At 41.6% G+C, this 16,299-nt stretch overlaps 1 protein-coding gene across 1 annotated transcript in view; it reads left to right on the top strand.

The window, feature by feature from the left end:
- Window positions 1–349: 349 nt before the first annotated feature.
- The window catches only part of ranbp9 (RAN binding protein 9), a 67,057-nt gene continuing 51,107 nt past the window's right edge, over window positions 350–16,299 (top strand). Inside the window, exons 1-2 of the mRNA XM_052016429.1 lie at window positions 350–802; window positions 8,382–8,493. Coding sequence (XP_051872389.1) covers window positions 610–802; window positions 8,382–8,493 — 305 coding nt within the window. The 5' untranslated portion in view covers window positions 350–609. The remainder of the gene's footprint in view (window positions 803–8,381; window positions 8,494–16,299) is intronic.

The following is a 16,299-nucleotide window of genomic DNA, read 5'->3' as shown; positions in this document are numbered from 1 at the left end:
TTATTTCCATACATAGGTGCATTGTGGTAGTACAAAAGGAAAACAGTGACAGAATGCAGAATACAGTGTTAAGGGAGAGTTATAGGGAAATCGGTGAATGCAATCAGTAAAGGCAGGCGCCGCATCCAATCCTTGCCCAGCCGCTCGTATGCTACGAGAAGCTGCCCTGGTCTCTGGCTGTTCCTGACCGCGATCTCCAGCTCCGGCTCAACACGCTGGCCGGAGCTCGGAAGCGCCGCCCCCTCAGTCGCTGGCCACGCCCACCGTCTCACCCCAGGCCCCGCCCACCGGCCCACAGGCCCCGCCCCTCGCTCCGCCCTGCGGCCGCGCTGGCTGCGGGGAAGGCGGACAACCAATGAGGAGAGCGCTGGGTAGCGGCGGCCTGTCAGTGAGCGGGTGGGGGGTCGGATGCAGCAGCGGCTGGGCTTCGGCGGGCGGAGAGCGAGTGAAGAGCAGCAGTAGGGAGCAGCGGGCTCCGCTGGGGTTTAGCGGGTTCACCCTTCTCTCCCTTCCCCACGTCTCCTCATCCGGGCTCGGGCTCAGTTAAGCCCGGCGCCCAGGCTCTAGCCTCTAGCCTCGGCCTTTCCCATCCCTCACAGCCCCGCAGTCATGGCTGGGCTGTCGGCGGCGGCGCACGGGGAGTCGGCCTTCAACCCCCAGGAAAAGGAGCTGGCGGAGCGCTTCAAGCGCCTGTACCCGGCCGTCGACGAGCAGGAGACGCCGCTGCCGAGGTGCTGGAGCCCGAAGGACAAGTACAGCTACATTGGCCTGTCTCAGAACAACCTGCGGGTCCACTACAAAGGTAAGCGGAGCGACGAACGACGCCCCCGCCGCCCCCGCTGCTCGGGCCACGGGTGACAGGCCCCTGGCCCAACATAGTAACAGCTCAGGTGCCCGGGCCGGGGGCATCCTGCCCCTCTGCAGCGGTGCAGTGAGCGGCCGGCCGGACTTCCGTACACCAGGCCGGGTGGAAGAGAGGAAGAAACAGGGCCTTTCATGACATATCAGCTGGGCCCAGGGCCTGTGCACAGAGTTAGTTTCACCCTGAATTTAAACAGCTGTAATATTTGTTGTGAGCAATGTTGGGCATTGCACAGTCAGTTCTCGGGGTAAAATGTGAATCAGATAAGCACCTAAAACCTGCCTTGCACCAGCAACATTCTTAAACAAAAGTTAATCGCACAAGCGATCACTTGGAGTTGAGAGCTGCCCTAAACGATTGAGAGTGGAGACACTTGTGTGTCCATATTGGTAATTAACTTAACTTTTCTTGAAGCAAACTGGATTTTTACAGTAAACTTAGGACGTGGCGAAGGGATGAAAGGTACAATTTTGTTGTTAACAACGGTGAATTTAAATAATGACAAAATCAAGGTATTTAAATTTCAGTTAAGCTTATGAAAGTAGAGGATAAGCAATAATTATTTAAGAATCGGGTGCTGCAGTGAGTTAGAGCAGCAACTTTTGAGGGCTAGAAAGGAGTTTTAAATGAGAAAGAATGGCTTGCTAATTGCCCGATACCTGTTTATCTTGAGTAAGTGGAGTTTGGATAATGGTTCCTTAGTTGAATGCTAAGAATATATAAGAATATAATACCAAGAATACTTCAGTGAAATCCTCTAATTTTGCAGTAAGGGATAGGTGAATTAAAAAAGAAAAATGGAGAGAAGGACAAAACTAGATTGATTCAGAACAAAAGTTCTGCATACTCGTTTCAGAGCTACCTGTGTATCTCCAAAAAGGGTGAAAAAAGAACAACTGTAACATTGTCAGAGTTAGCCATGATTGAATTTTGTGTTTTTCTGGATTTGGGTTTTAGATTTAAGTGTATGCATCATTTTGGGATCTGAATGTTCTAACAGTCATGCCACAGAAGGGATTAATTGGCCTAGTACCAAGAATTGCAGCTTGTTTGAATTTCTTTTGCTCCTACTTAATTTTTTTTGAATGATCCCAGTTGAAATGGATGGCTACCTTTTTGTTTTAATGCACTTTATTAATTCTAATCACACCTTTAAATTTTGACCAGTTTTCATGTTATGTTTGATGTGGGAGTCATTTTCTTGAACTCTGTTTTGTTGCATAGTAAAATATGCAGGTGAAAGATAACTTAATGGAAAAATTGGATCAAAGTAGGTAATGACTGACTTTATTGGTGGATGTGAATGACTTGCAGTTTTCTGCCATGTTATCAGATGTTAAGTGACTTGCTTCATCTATCCTGTATAAATATCATAATAAGGATTTTAAGTTCTTTACAAACACTTATGGTTTCCCTTCCCTATATTCTCGGATGTCAGTGTAATATTATCTGTCTTCCTTTGAGATATTAGCACTCAGTGATATCACTTGAGTGCAAAATGTTTGTTTACTAATTAAATTATTTAGTGAATAGAATAATTTATCTGTTGCTTCTGAGGCCAGTACATGGTTGAGTTATAGAAGGTACTTTCTGTCCTTATTAATATTCGTCACCAAATGATGCTGAATGTTTTTGCATAGAAACTTTGGACATTCTAGAGAGGAACTGGATTTGGCTCAATCCATCACCCCCAGTGAGCACAGCAATATCATAAGATCTTTAACATTAGTCTAAAACATTGGCATATAGTAATGTTATTTCATCCGAAGTATATGACCGCTGCTAATGCCTTATTCATGTACTGAAGTGTCAACCTAGATTATCTATTTAAAATGTGGAATGGGTCATAAACTCGTGTGAAATATTCCTGAATAGAGCCATGTTAATATTTGGGCACTCAGTCGCATAGCTAGTACAGCTGCTGCCTGCAGTGCCGGAGACCCAGGTTCAATCCTGACCTTAGGTGCTGTCTGTGTGAAGTTTGCATGTTTTCTCTGTGACCACTTGGGTTTCCCTGGGTGTTCCAGTGTCCTCCCACAACCTAAAGACATGCAGTTTGGTAGGTTAATTGGCCACTGCAAATTACCCCCAGTGTGGTGGAATGTGGGGGAATTTGCTGAGAAAGTAGTTGGTGTGGGCTGAAGGGCCTGTTTCTGTGCTGTATCAGTCTGACTCTGACTTTATGAATGTCATGGGGGGGGGGGGGTGGAAATGGAGATTGCATGAAATATTTTAAGTTTAGTTCTTGCGATTGCGCAGGCAGAATGGAGTAAATTGGTGAGTTAAATTTTATAACATGATAGAAAGAAATGAACCCAGTGGGGGTACCATCATATGAGATGAGACTTTGTTTTTGTTTAAGCTCGCTTTGGCAACTAACCCTGTAAATTGGAAGCAAAGTAGCTGTCATTGTGAAAAAATCTACCAAGCTTCTAGCAATTTTCTTATTGGGTTCATACTTGAAATGTGAATGTGCCTTTCTGCAGATACTGCTATTTATTGAAGTGCATTTTATTCTTGTGACCTTGTATAAATTGGGGAAGACCATAAGTTTGCAATAGATGGCCTTTGGTTGAAGGAAGAATGACGTCAAGGTCGGAATTTGCTTTTTTCTCAGCTATCCGATAATCTGGTTATTCATTCACTTAGTATGCATGGGGCAATACTTCCAACTTTTTGCATTGCTACTCTTAATCCCTGCTCTGTTTTGTTCTATTTTGCTGCTTGTCTCTAACTTCACACAATATGACATTAGTATTGGAGGGCTTTTGAAAATGAAGGTTATCACATCTACTTTAGTCTTATTTACACTTTCAGCTGCTTTAATGATTCAACGAGATTGGTCAAACTGAGCTGACTATCTTTCACCTGAGACAAAATAACTGTTCAATACTAATATTTTTGTGATTTTTATCTTTGTGGCACTATCCTGATTGTTCTAATTTTGTATTTGTAGAATATATCACTTTTATAAATTAGTTTTAGTGTTCCTCCTTGCTTTCCTGATTATGGCCTGATAATTCTCCTTTCTCATTTGTTTTGATGTATATGCACTTGGTGCCTTTTTCTTCAAGTTCAGTCTTGCGTGTTATCTCCTGTGAATTTTATTCAGTTTGCTGACCCCAAATCTATTCTCCTCTCCAAAAAATTGACTTGGATCTTTTTGTCTTTCCTGTGCCTTTCATACCATTATCTTAAATTGTGCTGTTATAATTGTTGCCTAAATGATTTTTCATTCTTTTATGATGTTAATTTTCCATTCCTAGATCTGACAATATTTCCTCCAAGGTTAGACTCCTTACATTTTGGGTAAGAAAGGAATCATGTAACCTCATTTTTATGTTTGGGGTGCATGTGTTTACTTGTGGCATTAGGCCGTTTCTTGACGAGCCTTGCCAGCAGATGGAATCTGCTGCTCGTTGCACTCAACAGCCACCATTTACCTTTCCAGGATGCATATCCTCCACACCCAAGAGGCTCCCATTATTTAGAGCAAGCTCCAAGAGGTGACTCAGCCTTGGGCAGTGTATCCCTGTAGCCTCACCCTGGAATGCCCTGTTGGAGATGTTTTTTGAAAACTGTTCAAATAACTTTAAAAAATTAAATTAATTTTAAGGCATGGTAAACTAACAATTTAGAAATAATTCAAGTACTTTTGTTGTCTTTCTCTGTAGGGCCGGTGACCCCATTCAAATGAATGGTGTTGTCATTTGTATGTCAGTTGAACCTGGTACACAGCTGAGGGCCAGATGTGAAGTACATCAGAGTCCAGCAGCATTGACGTGTATTGGGTTGCTTTGGATTTCCCCATTTGAGTGGAAAGCTGAACTGAGCTAGGAATCGCTGACAACTGACAGTTCTCTTCAGAACAGCCAGCTAGCAGTTGGCTGGATTCAACTGTACACCCTGCTCATTGTGATTGTACAAAAAGTTGCAGATTAAAGGTACAACTAAAGAATTGAGGCATAACCTGCAAACCCTTATTGGGGTAAAAAAAGTAATTGCTCAGTAATAACATGATGATTTTAAATCTGATAAATGCATAGCATTCAAATTTGTCATATTTAATATGATGTCAAAATGTTAGCATATTAGCATTTTCTATTGTGGCAACCTTGAGAGACCGTCCACACTGACTCTTGAAACCACAGTGTGGTTAAGCAAGGAGATGGAAATGGGCACATCTTGCAACATTTCATGGACCTTGCAACCAAATAGAATGTACATTTTGTACCTATGTAGGTTATTTCAGTTAGGCTACGGCAAATAGCTTCTCTACCTTGGTTCAGTACTGCGCTGTACATCTAATTCCTTCTTTGTAGTAAACAATATCACTTAACACTGGGAGTTTGTGTGAGTGCTAATTGAAAATAGGTTTGTTTCCACTGCAAGGGTAAGGTGGTAACTGAAATGATGTGCTTAATTACCAATAAAAATGGCCCATTGTATTTTTTTTTGCTGACAATTTCTGCACTGCATCCAACTTTGTTGGATTCTAATACAAAAGCAAAATACTGCAGACACTTTTAAAGCTAACCAATAATTTCACACTAATTACTGGCTTTGGGAGACAGTTTTATAAACCCACAATTCTGATGGAATGGGAAATCATAAGAGAAAGTTCTGGATCTACTCAACAAGGCTGGCTGGGTGAATATAGAGGGAAGCATCAATTGTTCAGGTTGTCACTATTAGTCAGTTATTGCATTTCAGTTTTCTTTTATTGTACTGTACTTGTCTCCCAATCCTTTTTTCTCATATTTCCTTATGTCATAGGAGGTCGTTTGGCTCATCAAGTCTATGCTGGCCCTCAGGACAAACCCCTCAATCTTGTTCCCCCATCTATTTGCTGATATCCTATTCTCTCTCTCATGCCCATTAACTACACCCTGATTCTACAAACATCTTTTGCTGGGGTGACTTACAGAAGCAAATTAACCTACCAGCCAGTACGTCTTTGGGATATGGGGAAAACTGGAACACCCAAGGAAACCCATGTGGTCACAGGGAGAACATGCAATCTCTACACAGACAGCAATAAGAGGTCAGGATCAACCCAGGTGGCTGGAGCTGTGAGGTAGCAGCACCAACTGCTGTGCAACTGTGCTGTCCTATATGAAGGACATGGTTGACTGAATGCATCTTGCTATTTTAGCTTAATTTGTTGCCTGTAAAACTTATACTATTTGTGAGTCTTTCAAATTAAATTTGATTAGACCAACAGCAATAATTCTGCCTCTATCACCCTTTCAGGCATAGTATTCCAGACCCCAGTGAACTTTTGGGTAGTCTTTTAAAAAAAAATTCTTAACCCTTTCTATTCTTTCCACCAATTACTTTAAATCTGTATTCTCTAAATGTTGATCCTTTGCTAAGAAAACAGGCCTTCACAATTTTATGCACCTCAATTAAGTCTCTCCTCAGTTTCTTCCATTACAAAGAAAACAATACTAGCTTGTCCAGTCTTTCCTTGAAACTAATTTTCCATTCCTGGCACCATCTTTATAAATCTCCTCTACATCCTCTCAAGTGTACTTGTATCTTCCCTGTAACATGGTGACTGGAAATGTGTGCTTAAGGTGTCGCTTACCTAGTGTTGGATGCAGTTCTAACATTACCTTCCAGCTGTGATGGTTCATGCCATGGCCAATAAAGGAAGAGATCCTTTCTACCTTTTTAACCACCATATTGACCTGCCTTGCTATCTTTAAGAATCTATGGACATAAATTGCAAAGTTCCTCTATTCCTCTGCACTACTTAATTTCCTCCCATTATTCTGTGTTCTCTTGTTTTGTTTCATTTCTCCAAAAGCATTAAATATTTGAAGAGAATTAATTCATGCAAGTAATGTTCTGTGGAACTTCTAGTAGAATGGAGGTTATAGATTGCTATCTCTTGAGCATCTTTGTGTTCTTTGAAGTAGCCACTACTCTATTCCCTGCATTATATATGGAATAAAATGTAAGCAGAGGGAAATTTCTGTATGGACACTGGAAATGGGGAACAAATTATTGAAGGAAAGAACTAATCTTTATATAATGCTTTATCAAATAATAACATGATTGTATTGAACACACTTTTGACAAAAACATTTCAAGATTGTTTAAAATGTTGTTGCTACCATGTAAAAGCAAAATTCTAACATATTCAGCAAAGGACCAAATGGCTCATTTTGTTGATGATTAGGGAGGGATTTCTTTTTTACCCAAAAATACCTGTCTCTCATCAAATAGTACTGAAGCACCCAATGCAAGCGGGATCCCACTTTATCAGGCTTCACTTCTTTTTGCTACTGAAATGTTAACCCAGATTATATGTACCAGACCATAGCAAGACAAATGCATATGCAACCTTTGAATTCCAAGATATGAACCCACTCATTGTGACAGTTGTCAATTTGTACAGCAAATAGTTTGATATCAGGAACCATTAACTGCTGCTGAGAATTCCACATAGGGATTCTTGGTGCGATGCTGATTTTTTTCTGCTTCCGTTCCCTTTATTACATGTTAATATTGTACTGATGTTTTTATGAATAGCTTTCCACATTATTTGTGCAACTTAACTATTTGCTCCTTTTACTTTTAGCTTTTGTAAGGAAAATATTGCTTAAAGTATCGCCCCAATTATTAAAAGTGAGCTTTACTTGAATTTTCTGCTGTTGTTCAGTGGGGTTATTCATTAGCCCTCGATATAGTTGAGTAGACAAACTTAAAACTTAGTTTTAAACTTTGAACACTAAAGCTTCCAAATTATTGAATGCTGCATACTTTATGAAAGGCTGCAGTCTGAACTGAAGATAATCTTTTAATTTGTTCATTTTTGTTTTAATTCATTTTTAGTACCTATCCTCAGTTGGAGTTGGACCTGCTTTGAATTGTGGGTCTGTAAACACATAAGCATTCACAGCAGGAGTTATAGCAGCCTCACTGGGAAAATGACTGTATTTATCTGAAATTATTGCTTTATTTTTGTCTGCAATGGGTCATAGTTTCTATATTTTGAAAACTTGATTCTTTGAGTAACAATCAATTTGCATTTTGTACATCATATCTCCTAATTTCTAGTTTACATTTGATCACTATTTTGAAAAGTGTAATCTTAACTATAAATCTCAGGTTGTACATAGCTGCTGTTGAAGAGAGGCAGTAGACTTCTGTTATTGCCCTGAGCTGCTTTACTGAGACTAATTTGCTCCAGGGCATCTATTTACTATTTAATTTTCTTCCTGTGGAAATTCTTAGTTATGCTTTTAACTGCTGATTTCTCATTTTGGAAATTGAATGAATTTGATTTTTAAGTGTCTTTTTGGATTTGAGTTCATTTTTGAGTAATATGGGTAAAGGAAATGAAGCATTAAATAAGAAACAATTACCCATAATGTATTATCTCCTTGAAGTGTGTTTTATCAAGATCTGTTAACTTGCTGTGAACAGTTGATAATCTTTTGTTACATCTATTAGTATTTTTAATAAAATGTTACTAACTCAGATTTTCCCTCTACTTTTGTACCTTCAGGTCATGGCAAAACGCCAAAAGATGCCGCTTCAGTCCGTGCGACTTTTCCTATTCCTGCTGCATGTGGGATTTATTACTTCGAGGCAAAGATAGTCAGCAAAGGAAGAGATGGGTGAGAATTAACTTCATCCTTGTTTATTTCATGGCAATCATTCAATTTGTGTTTACTCTTTGAAGTATGGTGACCTAGTTGGGTAAATACTTAGTTTGTAAAAGGTAGATGAGCGAATACACTTGATGCATGGAAGCTGTGATTTGGCAGAATGACAGTGGTCGGTTCTGGGCCTCTACAGAACCTGCATATATATATGAGCTTTGTTTTACTTTAGGAGAGCCATCACTTGTTACTTAGGCAGATGTGCCAGCCAATTGTACACAAAGATCCCTCAAATAGCAAATGGAAAGAATAATCAATTACTCTCATTCTGACGATGTTGCTTAAAGGGAAATGCTGGGTCAAGACACTGGGAGAACTCTCAACCTTAGCGCTGTGTGATCTTCAAAATTGATGAAGTTGACGGAGACTTGATTTATCATGTTAACTTTGGGTAAGGTGCTGATGCAACTCTTAAATAAAGGACTGTTCCTGGAATTAGAGTTTTAAGCCTTCATTCAGCCCTTGACTGCAGAAAGTTGTTTAGAATTGATGCCTACGCTCTCTCATTTGCATTTCCTCTGGAGCCATTTATTATGACAGTTGGCGTAACTTGCTATCTGCTCCCTCACTTCCAGTTTTAATGCATCTATTTTGAACCAAACTTAACACTGTCCCATCGTATTCTATGGGATTATAGAATGGAGGCAAAAAGCCCATTTTGCCTTTTCCTGTTCGTGAGATGCAGAAATTAGTATTTTGGTGATGAACTAGTTAAGCTAAAATGAGGTTGACGTCACGTTCCCTCTGCCAAAAGTGATCACTTCAGAGTCATCTCAAAGGGGGGGAATAATCCCATTTCATCTCCCTCCTCTACTGTTTTTTTCCCCCGGCTTTTCCTCATTAAACAAATGCAAACTCATAGATTTTGATGCTGCTCCCTCCATTGCCAAGTTTCCCAATCCCAGACAATTATCTATGGTAACTGCGAATTTCCAATTGAGCTCACAGGTTGGGTTACCGAATCTGTTTTAAATGTTAATTGTTTGCCTCTCCTTTCATTAGTTGTTATCTGCTGGCATGGAAGGCTGTAGCCATGTTGCATTTATTTCCCTTTCTAACTCCTAAGCCATCTGTCTGCAGTCTCTTTTGGTTTGGCCAGCTCTCCTGGTGGCTTTAATTCCTTGAAGATGGAAAGTAAAACAGTAATATAATTAAGATACTTAAAATGGTAATTTCAACATATCTTAAAACACATTATTTCTTCCTGAAGAACTTCAAAACCGGAGGGCAAAATCTTAAAATTAGAGTGGGGTTATTTAAGTAATCAGGAAGCACTTTTCCTACAAAGGTAGCAGAAATCTGGAACACTCTCCGGTCCAATTCAGGTCAGTTGAAAATGGTAACGTCTTTTGAGTAATGATGTTGAGGATATGGAGCAGGTACATAAACTTTTGCACACAGTTAATAAGACGCGAAGAAAAGTGATACTGAATTCAAAATGGAAGCAAAGGATAATGATCAGTGGGTTAGTGGTTAAAAGACTGTTTGCACTAAGGTTCCACAGAACAGTGTTAAGTTGCTTTTGTCATTCATACCAATGATTTAAACATAGTAAAAATTACTATTGAGATGATGTAAAGAAAATTGGCTCTATAATTGAAAAAAACTAAATTGTAGAAAGATAGCAATAGAACTTGCATAGTAAATGGTAGGATCCTGGAATGTATTGTAGAACAAGAGGGACCTAGGGGTACAGGTACATAGTTCCCTGAAGGTGGAGACACAGGTAGACAGGGTAGTGAAGAAGGCATTTGCCATGCTTGCTTTCATCGGTCAGGGCATTGAGTACAAGAGTTGGGACAGCTGTACAAGGTTGGTGAGACAGTACTTGGAATACTGCGTGCAGTTCTGGTCACCTGCTTATAGGAAGGATGTAATTAAGCTGGAAAGGGTGCAGAAAAGATCCATGAGGGTGTTACCAGGACTGGAGGGCTTGAGTTGTAAGGGGAGACTGCATAGGCTGGGACATTTTTCAAGACCCTTAAGTGTTGATATAAGAGGGATCTCGGTATCTAAGTTCATAGCTCCCTGAAAGTGGCTGCAGAGGTTGGTAGGGTGGCAAAGAAGGCATATGGCTTGTTTGCATTTATTAGTTGAGGCATCGAGTTCTAGAGTCAGGAAGTTATGATGCAGCTTTATGAAACTCTGTTTAGGCTGCATCTGGAGTATTGTATTCAATTCTGGTTGTCCCATTGTAGGAAGGATGTGGAGGCTCTGGAGAGGGTGCAGAAGTTTACCAAGATGCTGCCTGAATTAGAGGGTATGTGATATAAGGAGAGTGGACAAATTTCTTGTTCTCTCTCAAGCAGCGGAGACTGAGGGGAGACTTGATAAAGTTTATAAAATTATGAGAGGCATAGATAGAGTAGAAAGCTGGTTTCTTTGTCCCAGGGCTAAAATGTTTAATACTGGAGGGCATGCATTTAAGGTGAGGGGGGTAAGTTCAAAGGAGATGTGTGGAACATTTTTTTTAACAGTGGTGGGTGCCTGGAATGCACTGCTGAGATGGCAGTGGAGGCAAATACAATAGAGGTGTTTAAGAGGCTCTGAGATAGGCACATGAATGTGCCGAGAATGGAAGGATATGGACATGGTGTAGGCAGAAGGGATTAGTTTAGTTAGGCATTTAATTAGTTCAACACAACATTGTGAGCTGAAGGGCCTGTTCCCTTGCTGTACTGTTCTATGTATGAGAGGGAATGAAGAGGTTACTTCAGAGAATTTTAGTAGCACTGGAAAAAACATTTATTCCTGAGGAAAAATTGTGGGACCTGAATGCAGTATTTGATTTGAACTTTTGAGTCTGAACTAGCCATGATGGTTATGGTTCATTGAGTGGCAGAGTTTCAGGCTGAAATGTTCTCATTTACTCAAGATTAAAAGCTGACCTGGCCTATAGTGAACCATGGCCCTTGTCTAAACAACAGACAAATCAAAGTAGCTATGACAAATGAAATTATATAAGATGATTCTGGGATAAATATTGTCCAAAAATCATTCAACCAGTATCTGGTGACTAGTTTGGGATTTGGTGAGGTGGGATAAGTTCGAACCATAGAGCAATACAGCACAATACAGGCCCTTCGGCCCACCATGTTGTGCCGCCCTTCGAACCATACCTAAGACTATCTAACCCCTTCCTCCCACATATCCCTCTATCTTAACTTCCTCTATATGCTTATCTAACAATCTCTTGAACTTGACCAACATATCAGCCTCCACCACCACCCCAGGCAGTGCATTCCATGCACCAACCACTCTCTGGGTGAAAAACTTCCCACTCATTACCTTAAAGCCATGTCCTCTTGTTTTGAGCATTGGTGCCCTGGGAAAGAGGCGCTGGCTGTCCACTCTATCTATTCCTCTTAATATTTTATATACCTCGATCATGTCTCCCCTCATCCTCCTTCTCTCCGATGAGAACAGCCCTAGCTCCTTTAGTCTCTCCTCGTAATCCATACTCTCTAATCCAGGCTGCATCCTGGTAAATCTCCTCTGCACCCTTTCCAACGCCTCCACGTCCTGCCTATAATGAGGCAACCAGAACTGGACACAGTACTCCAAGTGTGGCCTAACCAGAGTTTTGTAAAGCTGCATCATCACTTCACAGCTCTTAAACGCGATCCCCCAACTTATGAAAGCTAACATCCCATAAGCTTTCTTAACTACCCTATCCACCTGTGAGGCGACTTTCAGTGATCTGTGGATATGAACCCCCAGATCCCTCTGCTCCTCCACACTGCCCAGAATCCTGCCATTTACCTTGTACTCCACCTTGGAGTTAGTCCTTCCAAAGTGTACTACCTCACACTTCTCTGGATTGAACTCCATCTGCCACTTGTCAGCCCAGCTCTGCATCCTATCAATATCCCTCTGCAAGCTTCGACAGCCCTCCACACTATCCACAACACCACCAATCTTTGTGTCATCTGCAAACTTGCTAACCGAGCCTTCCACCCCGTCATCTAAGTCGTTAATAAATATCTCAAAAAATATCTCAGAACCGATCCCCGTGGGACACCACTAGTCACAGCCCTCCAATCTGAATGCACTCCCTCCACCACAACCCTCTGCTTTCTACAGGCAAGCCAATTCTGAATCCACACGGCCAACCCTCCCTGGATCCCTTGGCCTCTGACCTTCTGAAGAAGCCTACCATGCAGAACCTTATCAAACGCCTTACTAAAATCCATGTAGACCACATCCACTGCACTACCCTCATCAATCTTCCTGGTCACTTCCTCAAAGAACCCTATCAGGCTTGTGAGGCAAGATCTTCCCTTCACAAAGCCATGCTTGCTGTCCCTAATCAGTCCATGATTCTCTAAATGCTCATAGATCCTATCTCTTAGAATCCTTTCTAACAGTTTACCCACCACAGACGCAAGGCTCACTGGCCTGAAATTCCCTGGACTATCCCTACTACCTTTGTTGAATAAGGGTACAACATTCGCCACCCTCCAATCCTCCGGTACCATCCCTGTGGACAACGAGGACTCAAAGATCCTAACCAACGGTTCAGCAATCTCCTCCCTCACCTCGTGGAGCAGCCTGGGGAATATTCCGTCAGGCCCCGGGGACTTATCTGTCCTGATATTTTCTAACAACTCCAACACATCCTCTCTTAATATCTACATACTCTAGAACATTACCCTCACCAACACTGTCCTCGGCATCATCAAGGCCCCTCTCCTTGGTGAATACTGAAGAGAAGTATTCATTGAGAACCTCACCCACTTCCACAGCTTCCAGGCACATCCTCCCACCTTTGTCTTTAATCGGACCTACCTTTACCCTAGCCATCCTTCTGCTCTTTACGTACGAGAAAAAAACCTTGGGATTCTCCTTAACCCTACTCGCCAAAGCCTTTTCATGTCCCCTTTTCGCTTTCCTCAGCCCCTTCTTAAGTTCCCTCCTTGCTACTCTATATTCCTCACGAGCCCTGTCTGATCCTTGCTGCTTACACCTTATGTATGCTGCCTTCCTCTTCCGAACTAGTTGTTCCACCTCTCTCGTCACCCACGGTTCCTTCACCCTACCATTCCTTCTCTGCCTATCTGGGACAAATTTATCCCTAACATCCTGCAAGAGATCTCTGAACATTGACCACATCTCCATAGTACATTTCCCTTCAAAAACGTCATCCCAAGTTACACTCCCAAGTTCTTGCCTTATAGCCTCATAATTTGCCTTTCCCCAATTAAATATCTTTCCGTCCTCTTCGCTTCTATCCCTGTCCATAACCACTCTAAAGGTTATGGAGCAATGGTCACTGTCCCCCAAATGCTCACCCACCGATAGATCTGTCACCTGTCCAGGTTCATTACCTAAAACTAGATCTAATATGGCATTCCCTCTAGTCGGCCTGTCAACATACTGTATCAGGAATACATCCTGGATACACTTAACAAACTGCGCCCCATCTAAACCCTTGGCACTAAGTAGGTGCCAATCAATATTTGGAAAGTTGAAGTCTCCCATTATAATAACACTGTTATTTTTGCATCTCTCCAAAAACTGCCTCCCAATCTGCTCCTCAGTATCCCTACTGCTACTGGGGGGCCTATAGAATACTCCCAGGAGGGTAACTGCTCCTTTCTTGTTCCTAACTTCCACTCATATTGACTCTAGAGAGGATCCTTCTACATTATCCACCCTCTCTGCAGCTGTAAGTATCCCTGACGTACCGCCACCCCTCCTCCTCTTCTTTCCCTCCGCCCCCCCCCCCATCCTTTTTAAAACACTGAAAACCAGGAATATTCAATATCCATTCCTGCCCTGATGTCAGCCATACCTCTGTAATAGCCACAATATCATAGTCCCATGTACTTATCCAAGCTCTCAGTTCATCTCCCTTATTCCTGATACTTCTTGCATTTAAGTAAATGCACTTTAGCCCATCCACCTTTCTACTTTTATAGCCTGTACTCTGGTTCTCCTTCCTCAAAGCCTTTCTACCTGTCAGATCTGACTTTCCCCCATCCCCTTCTTCCTCTGACCTACTCCTCCGGTTCCCTTCCCCCTTGCAATATAGTTTAAACCCTCCTGAACCACCCTAGCAAACCTGGCCACAAGGATATTGGCCCCCCTCAGGTTTGGGTGTAACCCGTTCTCTCTGTACAGGTCCCACCTTCCCCAGAAGAGATCCCAATGATCCAAAAATCTAAAACCTCCCTCCTGCACCAACTTCTCAGCCACGCATTTATTTGCCATCTCCTCCTATTTCTACCTTCACTATTGAGTGGCACTGGCAGCAATCCCGAGAGTGTGGGTTTGGGGAGGGGGGGTGGAAGAGGAGAAAATGCAGACTAGTAGTGATCCAAAACAACATGTATCAAACAAAAAATGTAATGATCCAGCACCAATCCTAGGAAACACCACAATATATTCCAATGACATCTGGAAATTAACCTTTTTCACTGCTCTCTTTCTGTCTTGCATCTTGGTGTCCATTGATGTCACCAGGGATCTATCCTGATTCCCTCCTGTATCCCAAAAAATTGCTGCCTCTTGGCATTAAGATATGAAAATATTGTCAGCTGAAACGTACTGGCGATACCTAACCATACCTCACTATTATCTTTGACCCACCACCACTAATTCTAAATTGGACTACATATTAAATACAACATTCAGAGGAGCAGACATTTCATTCAACTAAATATTGGGAAAGCTAAAACTGTTGTTCTCATTCCCTATCACAGACTTTGTTCCTCTTATCCTACTCATCCCTCTCCCTGGCAGTCGTCTGAAACTGAACTTAGTGTTTGTAACCTCACTATCATGTTTGATTTTGAAAATTAGCTTCAAACCACATTCATGCCATCACTCTGATGGCATAATTCCACCTCTGAATCATTGCCTGACTCTGTTCCTGCTTCAGCTTGTCTGCTGAAATGCTTATCTAGAATTGACCATTCCATTGCACTCATGGCATCCCTTGTTCTATTTGCCATAAACTTACAATCCAAAAATCTTCTGCCCTTGCTCCGACTCGCACCAAGGCCAGTTCATTCCTCCACCCTGAGCTTGTTGACTTGGGTCCCAGTTATGTAAAGCTTTGGTTTTAAATTCTTGCCCTTGTTTTCCAATCCCTCATGCCCACTTTTCTCTTCCTGTAAATCTCCATTTCTAGGATCTTGATTGTCCTCAAATGTGATCACTTCTTCATTGGCAGCCTTGCTTTCAGCTCTCTCTCTGCTTCCCTTCAGGATGTTCTTTTGATCTCTCTTGGCCAAGCTTTTGGTCATCTGACCAAATGTCTCCTTATCTAATTTGATGTCATAACTTTTATATCACTTTTCAGATGGCTGGAAATCCGGCAGGAATACAAGTGACAGTAGTGGTGAATTTTATTTTTATCCATGCTGCTCCTGCTTCAATCAATGAGATTTGAATGGGGTTACTTACCTTTTGATAGTCCATGTACAAAACAATAATTACCAGCACAATTATTTTTGCCTTCACTGAACCTATCCATGAGTTAATCAAAGTTATCAGTCAAATTGTTTTAACTCATCAGTGTTCACTATAATTGATTAACCCATGCTTTTCCAAGTGAGTAAATTTTAACTTGGATCTTGATCTCTTGCAGTTTATTCAGCAACATAAATTGAAAGGTGGTTTAACAGTTGTCAGACCTTTGACACCACTCCAGCTTTCAAGGAAAAATGAAAGGTTGTAGCCAAACCCTCTGCTACTTCCATTCATTTGTTTTTCTACTTTTAGCAAGCCAGCTGTTTAAGTTCCTTCATTTTCATT

This window comes from Pristis pectinata, chromosome 5 (assembly GCF_009764475.1).
Source record: "Pristis pectinata isolate sPriPec2 chromosome 5, sPriPec2.1.pri, whole genome shotgun sequence".
Classification (NCBI taxonomy): Eukaryota; Metazoa; Chordata; class Chondrichthyes; order Rhinopristiformes; family Pristidae; genus Pristis; species Pristis pectinata.
The sequence above is the reverse complement of the archived record's forward strand: the minus strand, read 5'-3'. Positions and strand labels throughout refer to the sequence as shown.